Source organism: Vigna unguiculata, chromosome 9, assembly GCF_037176805.1.
Source record: "Vigna unguiculata cultivar grain cowpea cultivar isolate G323 ecotype 2 chromosome 9, ASM3717680v1, whole genome shotgun sequence".
In the NCBI taxonomy this organism is placed as follows: Eukaryota; Viridiplantae; Streptophyta; class Magnoliopsida; order Fabales; family Fabaceae; genus Vigna; species Vigna unguiculata.
In genome coordinates, this window is record NC_140800.1 from 33,411,417 (window position 1) to 33,431,801 (window position 20,385).

General features: G+C 30.9%; 1 protein-coding gene across 1 annotated transcript; it reads right to left on the reverse strand.

Moving 5' to 3' along the window:
* Positions 1-13,494: 13,494 nt before the first annotated feature.
* LOC114196002 (putative RNA-binding protein ARP1) lies at positions 13,495-15,395 on the reverse strand. Its single transcript, XM_028086474.2, has 6 exons — positions 14,906-15,395; positions 14,688-14,814; positions 14,452-14,566; positions 14,323-14,362; positions 13,964-14,162; positions 13,495-13,865 (listed from the first exon to the last, which is right to left on the reverse strand). The coding sequence occupies exons 1-6, from the start codon at positions 15,110-15,112 to the stop codon at positions 13,792-13,794; spliced, it is 762 nt and encodes a 253-aa protein (XP_027942275.1). The 5' UTR covers positions 15,113-15,395; the 3' UTR covers positions 13,495-13,791.
* Positions 15,396-20,385: the final 4,990 nt, after the last annotated feature.

Consider the following 20,385-nt stretch of genomic DNA (forward strand, 5'->3'; position numbering starts at 1 on the left):
CCTCTTCTCTTTTATTATTCTCTTTGTCATCTTCTGCTTCCCAAACTTATTCTTCTCTCACCAACCCTCCGTTTTCCACACATCTTTATTGTTTTTTTAATGCTTCCCACTTTCAGATTTTCAACTTGGAGGAATGGTCCCAATTTCGACGACAAGTGCTATCAATCTTAATATATTTTTTATTGTTCTTCTACATTTTCAAAATTATAATAAAGTACCCAAATTTATTAATATAATCAAAGTCGTAAAACTATGATTTTTAAAGATGCTGATTATTGTGTTCAAAATAGTAGGTTAGAAGATGTATTATTAGGTATTTAATAGATTTATATTCCCAATAATTTCCAACATCAAAGTCCCTCTTATCAAAGTAAGAGTTATTCATATAGTTTTCACAAGTTAGAGTGTGGTCTTGTTCGATTCAAAATTTTATTAGGATATTTTTGAATATTCGAATATGATTCTATTGAGATTGAGAAATGTATAAGATTCGGATAATTGACATATAGTTTATAATATATATTTTATAGTATTAGTATTAAAATATTTTAAAAATTATATTTAAAAAGAATTGATATTTGCTCATTTGAGTTCGAGTTTTTAAACAGGAACAATAAATATTCGTTAACAATAAAAAGCTAACAATCACAAATTCTTTTCCAGAGATTTAAAAACCTTTTTTTTTTTTATGGTTTTGATAAATGAGATTCCCCCCACCTTTATTAGATAAAGCTTTATTACTTCTCTATCTAGCTACAATCTACATTTTAATATATTTATTCCAAATAAAACCCTTGAACACTGAATGTATTTTTTTATTCTTTTTGTCTTTTGATGATTTTCTTTTTGTTCAACCCTACCAAAAACGAGTTTACTTAACTTTTAAAGTTGCTAAAATATATATCACAATAAAAGCAAAGTAATTAAAAAATATATAAATTAAGCTCTTCTCTTAGTAACAGGAAGCCAGAAACAAGAAGAGAAGTATATATAAAATGGAATTGGAAAGAATATTATTTATTGAATTCTACATTTATTATTAAAAAGAATAAATGATGAGGCATTTTTTGAGCCTCATCATTCTCTTTTTTTTAAATGTAAAGAAAAACTTTTTGTGTGAATTAGTTTTATTAGAAAACAAATAGTAAAATAATTTGTATTCATTCACTTTTTTTTTTTTAGTTTTTTCTTAATAATCCAAACAAATTCTGTTTCTATCAATTTATGTTAAAGATAACTGAATATACCAAGTTATATTTATTTTAAATATGATATATATATATATATATATATATATATATATATATATATATTACTTTGTCGGACTTAAGTTGTTGAATTAAATATATTTTAATATAAAAGGAGAATTCAGTGTAATATTTACATATTTTTAAAGAGAAAAGGTAAATTATTTAACCTTTTCTAGTCGATGAACAATAAATTTGGTTTATTAATTTCTTAAACATTTTATCTTACGAAAATAGAGTATGTTTAAAATGAGAAGGAATAACGAAAGGACGATTTTATCGGTAAGTTTTATAAGGATATATCTAAATTATTTATTACTATTTTTAACAAAAATGTCCTTAATTAATCAAAACTATTTCTAATAAATAAACAATTAATGTCAAATTAATTTCTTGAGTTTTCTATTTAATATGAGAATAAATGTAGAATCTTTATATAGAAATTACATATTCTTTATTGGATTATTTGGTGTTGTCTTCTACTAAATATTAAAACAAAAATAATGATATTTTGATTCACTTTAACTCACTATTCTAATTACCCTTAGTTCGTCACATCACACCACTAAACAAATAAAAGTAGAAAATAAATAATTGAAGGGTGATTGAAATGGTAAGTTAAAAGTGAGTAAGAAAAAATGAATCAAAATATCATTATCCTAAAATAAATACATTGATGTCAGTATGATAATTTTTTGTAATTAATTTAAATTATCAGAATCAATGTTCATCATTGCATTTTAAAGACACAACAGAGTGACAAAAAAAAAACTAGTAGAGAATTCAAATTCAAATTGGATTGGGCTTTCTTTTCGGCTTTTTTTATTGCTGAAATCGCCTTTATGATAATGTAATCTCCTTCAATTATCCTCTAAACAAATCCAATATCATTAAGACATATTTGGTTGTTATGGACAATGACGGATCTTGATCAAAAAATTTGGAGAGACCAAAATAATATACTCAAATTTTATATATTTAATTATTATTACTAATATAACAAAAGTATATATAATTTAGTATTGGAATCCTGATATGTTTTTCCTTAAAAAAATTACAGTTTTAAAATTGTATTTGATATGAAACTCTTTTTAAATAATTTTTTCTAATTTCATCTCTTTTCCTGAATATTCTCATATTTGAGAACGTTTTTTTATAATAAGTTCCAAAGAATTATTATGAAACATTCCGCCTATGATTCAAAAGAATTAATATGAAACTTTCCACTTATAATTATTTGAATCTTAATAAATGGTTTTCTAATTCAACAATTAAATTTCTACTATCATCCTTGAAAATAGGTGAAAAAAGTAAATTTATATTATTTTCACCTTCAATGATATCTTTCCTTTTATCACTTAAAAAAAAGAATCTATTATTTTACTTTTTCATCAATATACCTGTTTAAAAAAATTAAGACTAAAAAATAATTTATCAAAATCTAATAAAAAATTAAGAGACATAATTACTAAAAAAAAAATGTGATAATCAAGTTACATTTAATAAATGATTATGAAAAAACATATTGTACATAACTTCTCTTTTTATATTCATAAAAAAATATACAAAAAACCTCATAAGAAAAAAAAAACTATATATAAAACTAATATTTTCCTATCAAGAGAAAAGAGAAAGTTACTTTTTTTTTTTATCTTGGAAGAGAACGGATGAAAATTGAGAGTGATAGAATGAATTTATGTTTAACTTTCTATTTCTTTTTTAAAACGTAAAACAAGAAATGCAAAAGTAATAAATAAATACAATACATGAGAAACTTAAAATGAGAAAGAACAAAAATCATCTCAATAAATTTTATTATTCTTTATTATGTTTAATTTTTAATTTTATTATTCATTAATGTTAAATATTATATTTTATAAAAAAAATCAATCTAAATTTCTTTTTAAATATTTTAAAAAAAATTTAAAAAGTTTTGGGGCCATGGCCCCCTGGGACCTTCAAAGGTCTGCCACTGGTTATGGACATTTAAAAATATCTAATATCTTGGGAGATTTAAAAAGTTTTGACAGTTATTATATTTTTATATATTCTAATATAATTAAATAAGATAATTATTTAAAAATATAAAATAAAATGTCTAAAGATATATTTGCAACAAATTATCTTTTATCATAAACATTATTGAATTATCAAAATCCTTTTGTGGAAAAAGATAGAGAAAACTACAAGGTCAAATTTTTGTTGCCTATTCCTCTTCTTGGCTAAGCCAATTTTTCATGATTTTCTTGCCTTGTTCATGCAATGCTTGATTTCATTTCTTGTAGCTTAGCTAATCCATGAGCTTAAACCTAGCTTCAATTGCATCAAAATAACTCGGAATATCCAAAGAACATTTATGCAACTTGTACTATATATAAACGAGATTAATTCAACTTATATACTTGAGGACATTTTGAATTGTGTCGTATGTGGCTGTTGTCATCTCGGACAACACCATATCATGTCAGCAAGGACATGATAGTCAAAACCAAAGAAGATTAATTGTAATTGGTAGAGGTTAGGAGTTAACATGTATTAGCAACCCATTGAGCACTTAATCAAGATAACTATGTAGGTGATCCGAGCCCAACTAGGTAGTTATGTTATGTGTTAATTATTACAACATTTATTACCATCTGACGTACACCCCTGACTTGAGCGTTGAAGTGTCTTTTGAAGACACACCTCTCTCTCGGCTTGGGACAATATTTGGGCTAAAGAGCATCTTAGCTTGTAGATTAAGGGTGAAAAAGAAGAACATGTGGAGTCTTTATAGTGTGTTTTCAATCCTATAAGAATATTTGGTGCCCACTGTGGGGCCGAGATGCACTATGTGAAGAAAACCTATGGTATCTATTAGAAGACAGATGACAAGTTCAAGAGAAATTGGTAATAGCTCTAGTGAAATGGCCTTGCTAATGGAGATGCAAAGGGACTTTGCTGAATTTAAGAAGAAGAGTGTTGGGGACTTGATGTAAAAATGTTACTTTTAAGTTAAATTGGGAAGAATTTTTGAAATTGTCTTAGTTATGATGTATAAGGTATCATTTGTGTTGCTTAAGTGAGTGTATTGTTTGATACTCTTGCTTAACGAACTCTAGATTACTTCAGCAAAAGTACTATTTGAGTTGTGTAAATGAATGTGTCATCTAATACTCCCGCTCTCATTGACATTTGGGTCATTTAAATGAATGTATTGCTTGAGTCATCCAAGTGAGTATAACATTTGATACTCTCGCTCAAGCGAAATTTTGTTCTGTAAAGCGAAGGTATCATATAACATCTTAACTCAAGTGAAAGTACAATAGAAAACCACCTTGTTCTCATATGTTCTTTCATTCAAGTGAATTTCCTTAATTATTTGACTATGAGAGTTGTGTGTGCAAACTATGTTGAATTGTATGCTTAATTGATTTATTATCTTATTTAAAATAAATTGTTATATATATATATACCATTATATAAAGAAGATTCAACTTTTGGTGTCCACATTTTCTTTTCAAAGTTTACTTTTCAATAACTACCTTTTTAAATTCAATTAAATTATTCATAATAAAAAAATATTTTCAATTTTATTTTTTAATAACTATTTTTTTAATTCAAATAATTATTTATAATAAAAAAATATTTATAAAGTAAAAATTATACAATTAATTATTTTAATAATATTTTTAATAAAAATTATTTTAAAGCTTGATAAATTTTTGTTACAATAAAAAGAGTGGACACACGCGCTGAGAATGACATATCTATGCAAAACATGTGAAATTGAAGTCAATAGTTTAAGATGATATGTGAACCATTGTTGAACTTTTGTGTATTCAGTATTAGAATCTATGATACAAATCTTCGACTTCGTTGATGATATAAGTCATATAGACCAAGACATGAGGTGGTGAGAAGTTGAAGGAGAGTTTTTTGCACATTAGACATCATGGGTTCTGATTTTGGATGCCTTAAACTTTTCCTTTACCCGTGGAGTTAAAGTATGCAATGTTTATACGAAAAATGTATTATTCTTTAATAAGACCTGATTAATACTTATCTTTTGGAAGACATCAATAAATACTTTTATTTGTGAATATCCTTGTTATATGGAACCATGTTGATTATATATATATATATATATATATATATATATATATATATATATATATATATATATATATATTTGATGAATCGATGGATTGAGTTGGATTATAAATTTTATTATTCAGATTAAACGAGGTAGAGTTGTTTAAGTATGATACTTTTTTAGATATCTTACCTTTGTACTTGTTGCTTGTGCGGTGACTTGCTATGAATGTACTATGTATATGAGCATATTTAGGAATAGATCCTAGAGTTGTATTTGGAAATGACTAGTGGATTATTTTTTTGAATATTTATCAATCAAGTATATAATAATGTCTTCCCTTAATGGGGTAAGACGATACCTTTCAAGCATAAGTAAGATGTGTTGATAAGAACTGACAAATCACGAACAAAAGGTACTTCCTGAGGTGTGTAAAATCACTGCCCTTAAGGACTTATCCGCGATGTGTTGCGCAAGCCCCCCAGGATACAATAGGAACTTCTCGGATCTTCCGAGGATCTCAGAACTAGCAAGCAAGTACTCTCGAAAGAGTATTTAACCCAGATAAAAGAAGAGAGAAAAATGAGAGAGAATAGAGTTTGAAGAATGAAGGAGAAGATTGAGAGATTGTGTGTTTTGGAGAGCACAAAAACCACCTATTTATAGGTGTGAGTGATGAATGGTGAAGGCTGAAAAATTATAGCATTTATGGAGAAAAATGAATGCATGGCAACGGTAAAAAGAATATCCTTGCAACGTACAAAAAAACAGCCAAACTTTCAAGTTGAAAATCTAAACGGATGCACCTCACTCATAAATCTTGAAACTGTAGCATTTATATCTATGGCATGCAACGTTCAGATTCTTTTGCAATAAAAGGATTATTCTATAACAATCCCCCACATATTGCAAAAGATAAGAAAAGAAAGATTGAAAGAAGAAAATTCTGGGTCTCATAGGACGTAAATGCATTGGAGCTGGTATAGCAAGCTATATGAACCAGTCCTAGACAAATAAACTTAACACACAGTGTAATTGGTATAGCAAGCTATATGAACCAAAGACACTTGATGTGTGTTAGTGGTTTATCAATCACAATACACCCCCACAATCCTTGCTGTTAACGCTGTGTTGCGCTTACTAGGCCATGCGCGTGCCCGGTGTTCATGAGTGCTTTAGAGATCATGCCAAGATCTCATACAAGCGGCCCCACTTGACACTCATATAGGTGATTTCATCAAGTGTATGCTGCAAATCATACACCACCCGTAAGGGATATGAAAATCATTAAAACTTTGTTTAAACTAAAATTTTTATACCACAACAAATTTTAATTTACAAAGTTTAACCTCTCAATAACGCAGTCTTTAGCACTTTCACATACATCATATGAATGGACATAATTGACAAAAATCAATTTAGTGCTATCAGAACTAATAAGTGACTTGTTTTTACCCATATGAACCTTATTCATAGGATCTCCAATCACAAAGGTTGGGTTACCATCACTTGTTTGTTTGCAAGTGGCTTAAGTCCCATTCCCCTCGATGTTTCTAAAATCATATTTCTTCCCAGGGGTTTTGTCAGGGGATCTGCTAGATTCCGTTCTGACTTCACATAATCAATAGAAATAGTTCCACTCTTTAGCAGCTGCTTGACCAGATTATGTCTCAATTGTATATGTCTATTCTTTCCATTATAGTTTTTGTTTTTAGCTATAGCTATTGCCGATTGGCAATCACAATGTATAGATACAGATGGGGTTGGTTTCATTCCTAAAGGAATGTTTGCTAAGAAGTTTTTCAACCATTCAGCCTCACTACCAGCCATCTCGAGAGCAACAAACTCAGATTCCATTGTTGATCTTGCAATAATTGTTTGCCTGGCTGATCTCCATGTAATCGCACCACCCCCAAGTGTGAATACATAACCACTAGTGAATTTTGTCTCATCTAAATCAGAGATCCAGTTAGCATCACTGTACCCTTCTAGTACAGCGGGAAATCCACTATATTCAATGGCATAATCCATTGAACCTCTTAAGTATCTCATAAGCCTTCCAAGTGCATCCCAATGGTCTTGATTAGGACATTGAGTGTATCTACTCAGTCTACCTACTGCATAAGCAATATCAGGTCTTGAAAAGCTCATTAAGTGCAGTAAGCTCCCAATTATCTGGGCATACTGAGGTTGAGAAATAGATTCTCCTCTATTTTTCATTAATTTAGAGTTAGCATCATAAGGGGTACTCACAGATTTAAAGTCATAATATCCAAACTTCCTAAGAAGTTTCTCAATGTATTGTTCCTGGGATAGTAATATACTATCTCCCTTCCTTATGATTCTAACACCTAAAATCACATTGGCTTCACCCATGTCTTTCATTTCAAACTTAGATCCTAGAAACAATTTAGTTCTAGAGACTATATCAATGCATGTACCAAAAATTAACATGTCATCCACATACAAACATATAATGACACATTCACCATTTTCAGATTTAGAGTACACACATTTATCAGCATCATTAGGTGAAAACCCATCACAAAGTAACACATTATCTAGTTTTTCATGCCACTGTTTTGGTGCTTGTTTTAACCCATACAAAGATTTTAAAAGTTTGCACACCTTATTTTCTTGACCAGGGATAACACACCCTTCGGGTTGAGTCATATAAATTTCCTCCTCTAATTCCCCATTCAGAAAAGCAGTCTTAACATCCATCTGATGTACCACTAGCTTATGGGTAGCTGCTAGAGCTAACAAAACTCGAATAGAGGAAATCCTAGTCACAGGGGCAAAGGTATCAAAGTAATCTATGTTGGGTTTCTGAGTAAAACCTTTCGCTACCAACCTTGCCTTATATTTATCTATGGATCCATCAGGGTGATACTTTTTCTTAAAGATCCACTTACAACCAATGGGTTTTGCTCCTTTAGGCAAATCTACTAAGGTCCAAGTATTATTTTTCTCAATTGATTCAATTTCAGTCTTAATAGCCTTATCCCATTGTTTTGCATCAAGAGCACTAGTAGCCTCTAAAAAACTTGTTGGATCATTTTCAACTAGATAAGTATAAAAGTCATCTCCAAAAGAAGTTTCTTTCCTTTGCCTTTTACTTTTTCTTAAACCCTCACTCATGGCATCACTATAAGTATCTATAGGTTGTTCAGATGTATCACTAACCTTTAATGGAAATATATGTTCAAAAAACTCAACATTTTTTGTCTCCACAATAGTATTATGTTCAATCACATCACTTTTAAGAACAAGAAACCTATAGGCAGCACTATGTTCAGCATAACCCAAGAACATACAATCAGAGGTTTTAGAGCCTATTTTCCTTTTCTTGGGATCAGGTAACATTACTTTAGCTAGGCACCCCCACACTCTCAGATATTTAAGATTAGGTTGATACCCTCTCCATAACTCATAGGGAGTTTTACCTGTTTTCTTATGGGGTATCCTATTTTGTAAAAAACATGCAGTAAGAAGGGCTTCTCCCCAAAGGTTATCTGGTGCTTTAGAACTAATAAGCATGGCATTCATCATTTCCTTAAGAGTTCTATTTTTCCTCTCAGCTACTCCATTAGACTCAGGTGAATATGGTGGGGTTACTTCATGGATAATACCTTCTTTCACACAAAAGTCATTAAATAAAACATATTCACCACCTCTATCTGATCTAATCCTCTTAATTTTCTTATTCAATTGATTTTCTACTTCTGCTTTATAAGTTAAAAGCACATCAAAGGCTTCATCCTTACGTTTGATTAAGTACACTTTGGTGTATCTAGAATAATCATCTATAAAGGTTACAAAATAATTTTTACCACCTCTAGACATAGTTTGTTTTAAATCAGCTAGATTAGTATGAATTAATCCTAACAATTCTGTTTGACGTTCTACGGGATAACATGTTTTCTTAGTTATTTTGGATTCTACACATACATCACATTTACCACTTTGTTTATCATGCATATTAATTAATCCTAGTCGTTGCAATTTCATAACATACGAGGAATTCACATGTCCTAATCTAGCATGCCACATATCATATGAGTCAACGATATAAGCAGAAGAACATGATTCATTTATAATTTCTGAAATATTGAGTACAAAGAGACCTTGATCACAATATCCCTTCCCCACAAAAACATTATTTTTTGTCATTACAATCTTGTCAGATTCGAATGACACTTTAACCCCCACTTTTCCCAGTAGTGCTACAGAGATTAGATTAACTCTGATAGAGGGCACATGTAGCACATCACTCAAGGCCAGAGTCTTCCCAGATGTGAGTTTTAGAAGAACCTTTCCTTTTCCAATGACTGGAGTTGTCCTGGAATCACCAAGATAAACATGTTCTTCTCCATCCCCTACACTAGTGTAGGAGGTAAAAGCACTCCTGTTTGCACAGATGTGCCTGGTAGCACCAGAGTCTACCACCCACTTGCTCACATTGGTAATCAGATTTACTTGAGAAACGACCGCAACTATAGTATCATCTTCCCCTTGGGCTATATTTGCCCTAGGAGGATTGTCGTTTCTTGCTCTGCGCCTGCACTGAGGTGCATGATGGCCTGGCTTCCCACATACGAAGCAATTACCCTTTTTCTTAAAGATGGGGTTAGATCCATTGGGACAGGAATTTCGAAGGTTATTTTTCCTTTTGTGATCAGGTTTGTTCTCGTACCTTTTTAAAGCAGGTTTGTCTTCTACCACATTTGCCTTTGCGGATAAAGCTTTGGCCCTTGCAGTAGCACTCTCCTTCCTGTTGGTGTCTTCTATTATGATGTGTGTAATGAGCTCTTGAAGCGTCATTTGCTTGTGTCTATGTTTCAGCTGTTGTTTATAGTCAGTCCAAGATGACGGTAATTTCTCGATCAAAAGTTCTGAAACAAACTCATCAGGCAGGAGTATGTTCTCTGCTTTGATATCTTCAAGTAACTTATGATATTCGTTGATTTGAGTCTTTATGTCTTTTTCTTCGATCATCTCCCAACGGTAGTAATTCCCTATGACGAACCTTTGTCAGACGACGTCCTCAGCAGTATATTTGAGAATCAATGAATCCCAAATTTCTTTCGCTTCCTTATATGAGCAATACACATCGAACAAATCATTAGACAAGGCGCTAAGTAAGGTGTGTCGGCATACCTTGTTTGCATAAGTCCAATCTTCAACTTGTTTAGCACTCGATTCATCAGGTTTTGAAGTTGAAAGAGCCATAGCTACTCCATACATGTCTAGAAGAGTAGACACACGTTCTTGCCAGCGTCGAAAGTTCTGCCCAGAGAATACCTCAATTTTTGATACATCCGGAAATGGTTTCGCAAAAACGGTCGGAGTTCCGGAACTAGTTTGATTCTCCAAAGTAGTAGAGTTGTTGTTGTCAGCCATAAGTCCTTAAGATTGTTGATAAGAACTGACAAATCACGAACAAAAGGTACTTCCTGAGGCGTGTAAAATCACTGCCCTTAAGGACTTATCCGCGATGTGTTGCGCAAGCCCCCCAGGATACAACAGGAACTTCTCGGATCTTCCGAGGATCTCAGAACTAGCAAGCAAGTACTCTTGAAAGAGTATTTAACCCAGATAAAAGAAGAGAGAAAAATGAGAGAGAATAGAGTTTGAAGAATGAAGGAGAAGATTGAGAGATTGTGTGTTTTGGAGAGCACCAAAACCACCTATTTATAGGTGTGAGTGATGAATGGTGAAGGCTGAAAAATTATAGCATTTATGGAGAAAAATGAATGCATGGCAACGGTAAAAAGAATATCCTTGCAACGTACAAAAAAACAGCCAAACTTTCAAGTTGAAAATCTAAACGGATGCACCTCACTCATAAATCTTGAAACTGTAGCATTTATATCTATGGCATGCAACGTTCAGATTCTTTTGCAATAAAAGGATTATTCTATAACAAGATGATTCTTCATCATATTAAACACCTTTTACCATAACGTTTATAAAATAGACCAAAGTGGTGCCAATTTAAGTCGTATGTTTGAAAAGTATGAGAATTGAGCCAAATGGTCTTTGTAAATTACCCAACAAAAAACTAATCTAATAACAATGGAAAATTTCAGTGTCCATGTATTAATTATATGAATGGGTAAGTACAAAGAGTAGGCATTATACAACATCATCTTATTTGTGTGTTCTTGAAGAATTACACAACATGAACTTGATCCAATGAAGTGATTGATATTCTAGAAGTATCTCACACTGAGGAGGAAGATGTCGCTATGGAAGTTCAAAATAAAGGAAATGTTTCATGAAGTGGATCAAAAGAGTTTTTGCAAAACATATAATCCTGTTTATGATAAATGATGAGTGATTTAGAGACACATTTGTATTTGGAGGTATAAGATTCAGGCAATTGTCACTTGTTTTATGTTTCATGAGTTTAACGACAAAATATAAGTAAATTGATACAAATTTCACTTATTTACCTAAACTTTTGAAGGATATGCTACCAAAAGATAACACCATGTCAAATTGTATGTATTAGGCAAAAAATATACTTGGTCTCATTGGTTTGTTGTAATGATTTCACATTATACATAAAAAAGTTTGACTATTTGCATAAATGTCAACGTGATGGAGTATCACACTACAAAGTGAAAGATGACAACAAATGTTAAAAAAATGAATTGAAGAGTCATCTAGCAAAGGTTTTATTATATCTTCCATCAATTCCAAAGTTGAAGTGATTACTTTCGAGTAAACATAATTAAAGAAAAGTACATGGTATGCAAATGGAAAAAAAATTGTGGACAACCTCAACATCGTACTGATTCTCCTTAGTGGAAGAAAATAGTCTCATTTTCTTCGAATTATGCAAGATAAGAAACCTTAGGTTTGAGCTAACTACATATGGAATGAATATGTTTGGTAACTTCAACACACAATTCATGGCTAGTTTTGTTGGTCATTTAAAATCTTCCACTTTAGTTGAAGGTCAAATATCTTATACTATCTACGATGATTACAAGTCCCAAATAACCTATAAATGACATAGATGTTTATCTAAGTCCTTTTATAGATGACTTATGGTTTTTTGTGGGAGAAGAAGTCAAAGTATTTCATGAGTATCAATGAGATACTTTTAAGTTAGTTGTTTAAAATCTCATATTATCATCACATATTAATAGAAAAACTTTTTTCAATGGATATATGTGACACATGAATATTATAATGTCATTATTCATCTCTATTTTTTCTTTAATGATATATGTGCAAAGATAATTGATAAGAAATCATTAGATTTTTAAGAAGAACAAACTATAATCACGTTGAGATTGAAACTTCTTTTTCCTACTTCATTTTTTATATTATTATTCGTTTAATTTTTCATATGATTAGAGATAAAATCGTGTAACATTATTTACTTAAGATAAATGAATCAATCTAGTTCATATAAAATTCTTTGATTGATTGACTTTGTAAAAATTCCTTACAGATATATTCCAGCTAAATTCATAAAAGAATCATTTTTTAACTTCTTAAAAACGAATCATTGTGCACAATTATTCTCCTTCCAATCTCCTTAGTTACAATTAGAAGTGTGAAAAAATGTTGACTAACAGTTTTCCGTCGCTGTTGTGAAAATGGATAACAAACAAGTTACGAAAGCTACAGAGACACTCATAATTTGCTTTACTTTATATAGCAAATTACCTACTCAACACGGCCCACCCATACTTTCTGGATAAGTTTAAACTTTTTGCTAAACTTTGCTTTCAACTTGAATAAATTAACTCTAAAGTCTATTCATTTTTTTGGTAACTTTTCTTTACACGACAAAATAACATCAAGAAGAAAACAGCATAAAAAAATTTAAATAGGTGTATCATGTCATGATTTTCAAAATCCCATTTAAAGCTGTGTCTTTCAACAAAATCCCCCTACCCTAAAATCTGCATAAAATAATTCTATTTACTGACGTATGATTAGATTATTCTATGTAATTATAAATTAATAACGTCACGATACTTTACTAGTGTAGTACACCAAATTTGAGTGTATGATACATTTGTTGAACTTTCAGGATACATTCTCAATCTTTAAGAACGGAAACAATGACTCATCTTACTCTTGCAAATTTGGATAGGCTAACACCACATAGGAATGCAAAGTATATGTGTAAGTGTAAGAATAATGAAATAACAAAAAACCTTTTTTTTTTTTCTAACTATAAAGTAGTAGGAATCCCATGTTAAAAAGGAAAAGTAAGGGAAAAAAAAAACAAATAAAGGAAAACTAAAGAATCATGTACACACCAGAATGCTGAAAAGTAAAAATTTCTGAAGACAATGAACAAAACCAGGACTATTTCATTACTGTCTGGTCTCTAAGATCATCGGGCATGTACTTAGAGCATCCTGGTTTGTTGAGCAGTGTCATTTTTTCTTTTTTACTTTCTCTATTCTAGTCTATTGAGGGAATCTCCTCATCATAGCTTTAAGTAGTTGAAGATGTCTGTTCTTGAGGGGATTCTACCACTCCTGTGGCAGGTACTGTTCCAGTGACTAATCCTGTTCAATACACAACAACCTCAAAGTTAGTCAAGATTAAGAAAACTTCAGCCAAAACAAAAAAAATTGTTGCATTGTTTAGAGTTCAGATACTGAACCAGTGGTGGGAATTGAGGGAGAAGCTGCAACAGGTTCTGAAAAACCAACAACTGTGACATCCTGAGGAGACGTGTCTGGTATGACCTTTTTCACATAGGTTGTTGGAATAATCTGTCTGCCAAGGCCATAAAAGGGTTGGCAATACGCTGGATACCAGCGGAGGGGAAACTGCTGTCCACCATATGCTTGATTGTAGTTCTGTATAGAACAAAGAATTCAGATTCAAAATTCTGAGAATAGTGAACACAGCTTAATCGCTCACATGAATTGCAATGATAGTGAATAATTTAGGTGACCTATAGCTTTCTAAGAATTCAAAGTTGGTTGAAAAGAAAAGCCACTTTATGAGAAAACTAACCATTTCATACAAATCTTGTGGGTGAGTAAAACCAGGATACCTGAATGTTGGAGCAAAATGATCACTTAGAATGACGATAAATTTGTCAAGTATAAAAACAACTCACTCTCACACGTTTGAATCGCAAACCTGTAGGTTGGATAGGGAAACGGGTAGTGAGGTATGTGTTGATTGTAATAAGTGGAGGTGCCTTGCAATGGGACTGGTGCCATATTCCATGAAGGGCTACTGAATTTTTGTCTTCCTGAAACATTTGAAAGCGTGAAACTATGAGGATGGTTTGCATGCAAGGGATATTGATCAAATTTGCATAATCATTACGAAGGAAATTTAGAAGTAAAACAAGAAAAAGTGAAAGACCTAACCTGTTGTGGATGGATCAAATTTCTGGGCACCAAGGGCTGCAAGGTTACAATTAGCTCTCCTTCCATCAATCACAGGATAGGGATTGAGACAAGCCCTTGCTGCAGAATTCGGGTCCCTGAAGGTGACCTAAGAAACAAAAGGCAAAAGATTTTATTAGAGTGGAAGGAATCAAGAGGAAAAACAAGAAGTTCAGAAAGAAAAGATAAGTGGGTTTTACAAAGCCGTATCCTTTTGATCTTCCGGTGACTCTATCGGTGATGACAACCGCCTCTAAGATCTCCCCAAACTGATCAAAATAGCGTTTGAGAGAGTCTCTTTTGGTCTCCCAGGCCAATCCTCCGACAAAGATCTTAGTATATGTTGTGTCGCCAACTTGTTTTCCAAGGTTTGGACTCATCATCTTGTTTTGCCTTGGCTGTGACATCCGAGTTGAATTCACTAAACCCTGAAACGAAGGCTTAAAGACAGTGTAATAAGCAAAGAAACGGACAGGATCCCAGAAACGAGATTAGAAACAGGATCAAAAAGTCAGAGTAGCCGTTTGTTTGGTTGTTTAGCATGAACAGTGAACAATCAATCAAATCAATGCTCGAGAAAATCTTCCACCAACTGCTGCTCTAGTGATTCTCGTTTATTATGGAGAAAAAAATCCTTGATTTTCATACACAAACGTTTCCTCAGATTCCACGACGAAGATTCCCTTAACAAGAAAGTTAATGAACAGTTGAAATATAGGAAATAAAAACAGAGAGAAACAGGGAAACAAGGAAAGAAAAGAAAAAAGGAAATTACTCAACAAAATCCAATTATTTATTTGCGCAATATTTTTATTCATGTTATGATATATAATAGAAGAGTAACTTAGAAAGTAGGCAAAATTACCATAAAACAAATAGTACTGTAAATATTTTGTATGTGACAAAATTTGAAAATCCAATGGCAATTCGTATTTTTTTTATTATTAAATGGAGTGAATAAAGGGTGGTAGTGTACCGTTTGATATGTTTGCCCATATCAAAACTTTCCAAACTTATTAAGTGTCCGAAGATACGTGCCTTGCTGTATTCAACTTTATATCTTTCATCTTTTATTTAATCAAATTTATTCGTTTTCCATATTATAATAATTTGGAATATGAAATTATGATGCTTTACGCGTGGAATAATGTGTAGAAGCCATATGGGGCGTTTGGACCACGCAGAAAAAGAGAAAATCCATTGACTCACCACTCTAACTCCAACCATCTTCATATTCCTGCCATTTCCATTTATGCAAAACACAAGCATCAATTTTATCTCATTTCCATTTATGGTATATAGTATAAACAATATGCTATTTACCTTTTTTATCCATTTGAGTTGAGAGAGGTAAATTTTATTCTACCACTCTACTCCACAATTAGGTACTTTTAATATGAGAAAAAAAGTTGTCACCCCTTTAGGGTTAAACTTAGCCACTTAGGGTACCCTCTCCAGTTTGAAAAAGTAGTGTTTTTGTAAAGTTGCATTCACATGATGATGAGGCATTCTTGATTGGATTAAAGAAAAGCATGTGAAAATGATTTTGATGGGTTATAGCCAACCACATTCCTTCAATCAAATTATATTTTAATGCAATTGGTTTCAGCATCCAAGGGCTCTTCAGCTTCTATTTCAAGTGACAGTGCCAGCAACAAAGAGAAACTCTATTTGGTATATGGTATCAGATATATAAAACAATACACAATTTGCCTATGATTTTACTGCTAAATATGCATAAATGATTCTAGGGTTTGTTTATTCAATTTTGGGAATACTGGTGAAGCAATAAGATGTTGATAGAAACTGACCAGTGTAAAAGAGACAAATTAGATTCACAGCCACCTAGGCCTAAGAGAAAGAGTCTCTAAGACTTCTTGTTCAACTTCATTATAGATTTTGGTATATTATTTTTTTTCTACATATTGTTATTGAAAAAAAGTTATTGCATTTAATAATAATAATTTCAATTAAAATCAATTTTAACAACAGTCAACTAATTGTATGCAATTAATTATTGAAACAATTTAATTTTCGATTCCGTTTCAAACTCACATTTAATGTCGGTACAAATGCCGTTATAATCTCGATGTTACTTCAGTGAAATAATGTTGTTGACAGAAAAAAAAAAAAACAAAGACACAAGTCGACCAAAAAAGTTAGTTTGTAACAAATTATATAATAAATTTATATACATCTAAATTAAAAATTATGTATATTTTGTTTACATAATTCATTCCATTCATTGTTTTTTGAATAAACGTTCTTAGTTATAAGACGTCGAAATTGTCCACATTAGCTGAAAACATTATTGACAGCAAGAACAATTTTAAGAAATAAATCAATATGAGACATTTTTCTTTCATAAATTAAATTAAGCACTTTTTATGACTGGTTTAACATGTGCCTGAATTGTCATAAACTTTTTCGTTTCAAATTATTTTATTTTAAAAAGTTTAAATTTTTGATATTTAACTTTTTATATTGAAATTATTAATTTACATATTTCAGAAACTTATTTTTACTTTATTAAAATAATTTAAAAATGCTTATGTTTACATTGAAATTTGCTTTAGAACCAAGGCACTTTACTTAAACAATATCTGAAAGTGACTAATTGCTTTAATTTAATCTTCTTTAAAAAGCACCGATAAAAAAATATTGAAAATATGATAAATATATTTCTTAATTACTATTCCTTGAATTCAATTTTTTTAATTAATTATTTTAATATTTTACTTTGATATTTTAATATATATAACCGTCCGAAACATAAATCAAAAGTATATTTTATAGTTATCCCACTTAAACATTTGAGCGATCCTAATCAGGTTTTTTAGTAGGAAAACATACATAAAATATACCTATGTAGTTCCAGTTTTTAATACGTAACTTTTTCAAAATAATGCTCTAGGTCCAAATACAAAGATATACATACATAATATGTCCATTTACATGAAATTATGCTTCAACAATTCAAACTAGATTAGAATCTGCTTTCCTATGGCCTATCCTCTCCACCACTTGTATCATCTGTTCATATCATCACAACCATCATTGTAAAAGAAAACAAACAACATATCACAAAGAAGAATAAACTAATAATAACTTTGAGTATACATGAGTATACATTACATAAAACAAACTCTTTGCATATAAATGAAATCAAATAAAAATCTACCAATCTCATCTAACCATCAAATTTGCATACGTTACAAAAAGAAACACATCTATAAATAAGTATGACCTAAACTTAGATATTGCCCGGATTTATGCATTGACCCATACTCTAGAAACCTTGCATTTGTCATATAAAATGAAATTTTCAAGTGTTACATCCATAGTGGTAAGGATAGGGTAAATTCTATACGGCTTAATAGAAACATGATCCTTGACCCCAGAACCAGCTATAGGAACCTCCTTCACTCTTCACCACCTAGACTTCATTCTTTATATGAGTACGTGAGTCTAGTAAAATTAAGGATGATTGCAAAATGAGTGTCCCTAGTCTATGCATAACCTAGACTAACTTGCCATACCCTTCCTACTTAGAAAGGATATTACCATACAATAAGTCACAACATTTAAACAATACATCTCACCCCTTTTTTCTTGTGATGACCTCATTTTCAATATTCAATTTCCCATAGTTTCCTTCATATATGAGGCACCTTAAAATTTTATAGTCTAGCTCAGCAAATAGCCCTTGGAGGTGTACTCGCTTAGTGACTGGGGTGTCTTGTCCAACGAATCCAACATTGGAACAAAATTTAGAATAATTCGCTTAGTGATATCAAACTTGCCTAGCGAATCTCATTTCCTTTAACTCTCTGCCAAACTCAATCTTGGCTTTCGCTCAGCGAGGGTCTACTAGCTTAGCGAGAATCTACTAGCTAAGTGAGAGTCTACTAGCTAAGCGATAGTCTACTAGCTCAACGAGAATCTACTAGCTCATTGAGAGTCTACTTGCTCAACGAGAGTCTACTAGCTAAGCGATAGTCTAGTAGCTCAACGAGAATCTACTAGCTCATTGAGAGTCTACTTGCTCAACGAGAGTCTACTAGCTCATCGAGTAGTCCTCCCCTAACTCTCTACCAACCTCAATTTTAGTATTCACCTAACAATGAAAGAGACTGCTCAACGAGTCTACATAATATATAGACCTCAAAATTTTGCATTTTGAACCACCAACCAATCTCGTAGTTCATCTCATACATCAAACAAATCACATATACACCTAATTCTCGAATTCAACTCAAATATCCAACTAAATTTAAGTCATTTGCAATTTATATCATAGAAACCCTAAGTTTTGATGAAACATGACTCATTGACTTTCATCCAAACCTTCATCAAATTTCATCAACTAACAAAACAATTAAACATACTATTGTGGTGTTAAATGCACGATTAGAAATTAAAACAAAAATAAACATTCAATAGTTAGAATGAGATTTCCTTACCCGAGACAAAGAAAATCATTTTCCTCACATTGATGCTCTCTTGATCTCTATATCCACATCCAATCAAGACCTTAATTAGAGTTTTAAGCATGACACCATGGTCATAGAACAATAAAGATTCATTAAGAACAATCCTGAGTCACATGCAGTGTCCTAAAGCACATATACAACTCAAGAGCTAAAATGTCAAAAGGAACAAAATGAAAACGTTTTAATAGATGATTTCGTAAAGCGCATATTCAATGAAATGAAGATTGGAATCAGAATTGAAGACAAATAATAAGAGAACATATAGAGTAAAAGTTTGAAGAAATAATGATTTTATATAAATGAATTTTCTTTATGATAAATCTATTTATTTTTTGAATTTTTTGAATTTTTTATTATTAAAATATTAGAATGTTTTATTTTATTTTATTTTTTAAAATCACTGCTCAAAATTTTTTTCTGAGTTCTCACGTTATCTCTCATGATTTAAAGTTTCTATTTCTTAATTTCTAATTTTGAATTTGATACCCCTATAATCAAATTATAAAATCAAATTATAAGTTCAAATAATAAAAAAAATATAAAGAAAAAACTGGTCACCAACTAGTCAAAACTAAATAAAAGGATACGTCGGAAAATAGTTTAAACTGTTTTTAAAAGAAAGTATACTCTTAAATTTATTAAAAAAATAAAGTCTCGTACCACACGTAAGTTGTTCTAACTTAATTACTTGTTATAAATTTTTTATCCCGTAAAACGTGTAATAGGATATTCTAATTTCAGTTTAATTTCATTCAAAAAAAATTATGTTAGTTTATTTACTTACAATATTTAATTTAAAATAAGGTTTAATTATTAGTGAGTCAACTAAATCAATAAACGTTAGGTTATTAAAATAATATTTTAATTAAAATAAAATAATAAATATTTTTTATTATTTTAATAGTATTTTACATTAAACATAAAATCTCAAATAAATAAAATAACGAATAACATAATAGTTACATTATCCATTTAAAAAAAAATTAAACAGTAAAAATTTAATTCAAAAAGTATAAAAATTAAGTACTCAATAAATAAAATAATAATAAAAAATTAATTAAAAATACATAAATTATATATAAAAAAATTAATTAAATCTTGAATTTTGTTTTTTGTTAAAAATTACGCTACCTAATCAAATTAACCATAGGTTTGCATGGTCTTGGATGGTCCAGCCCATGAACTGG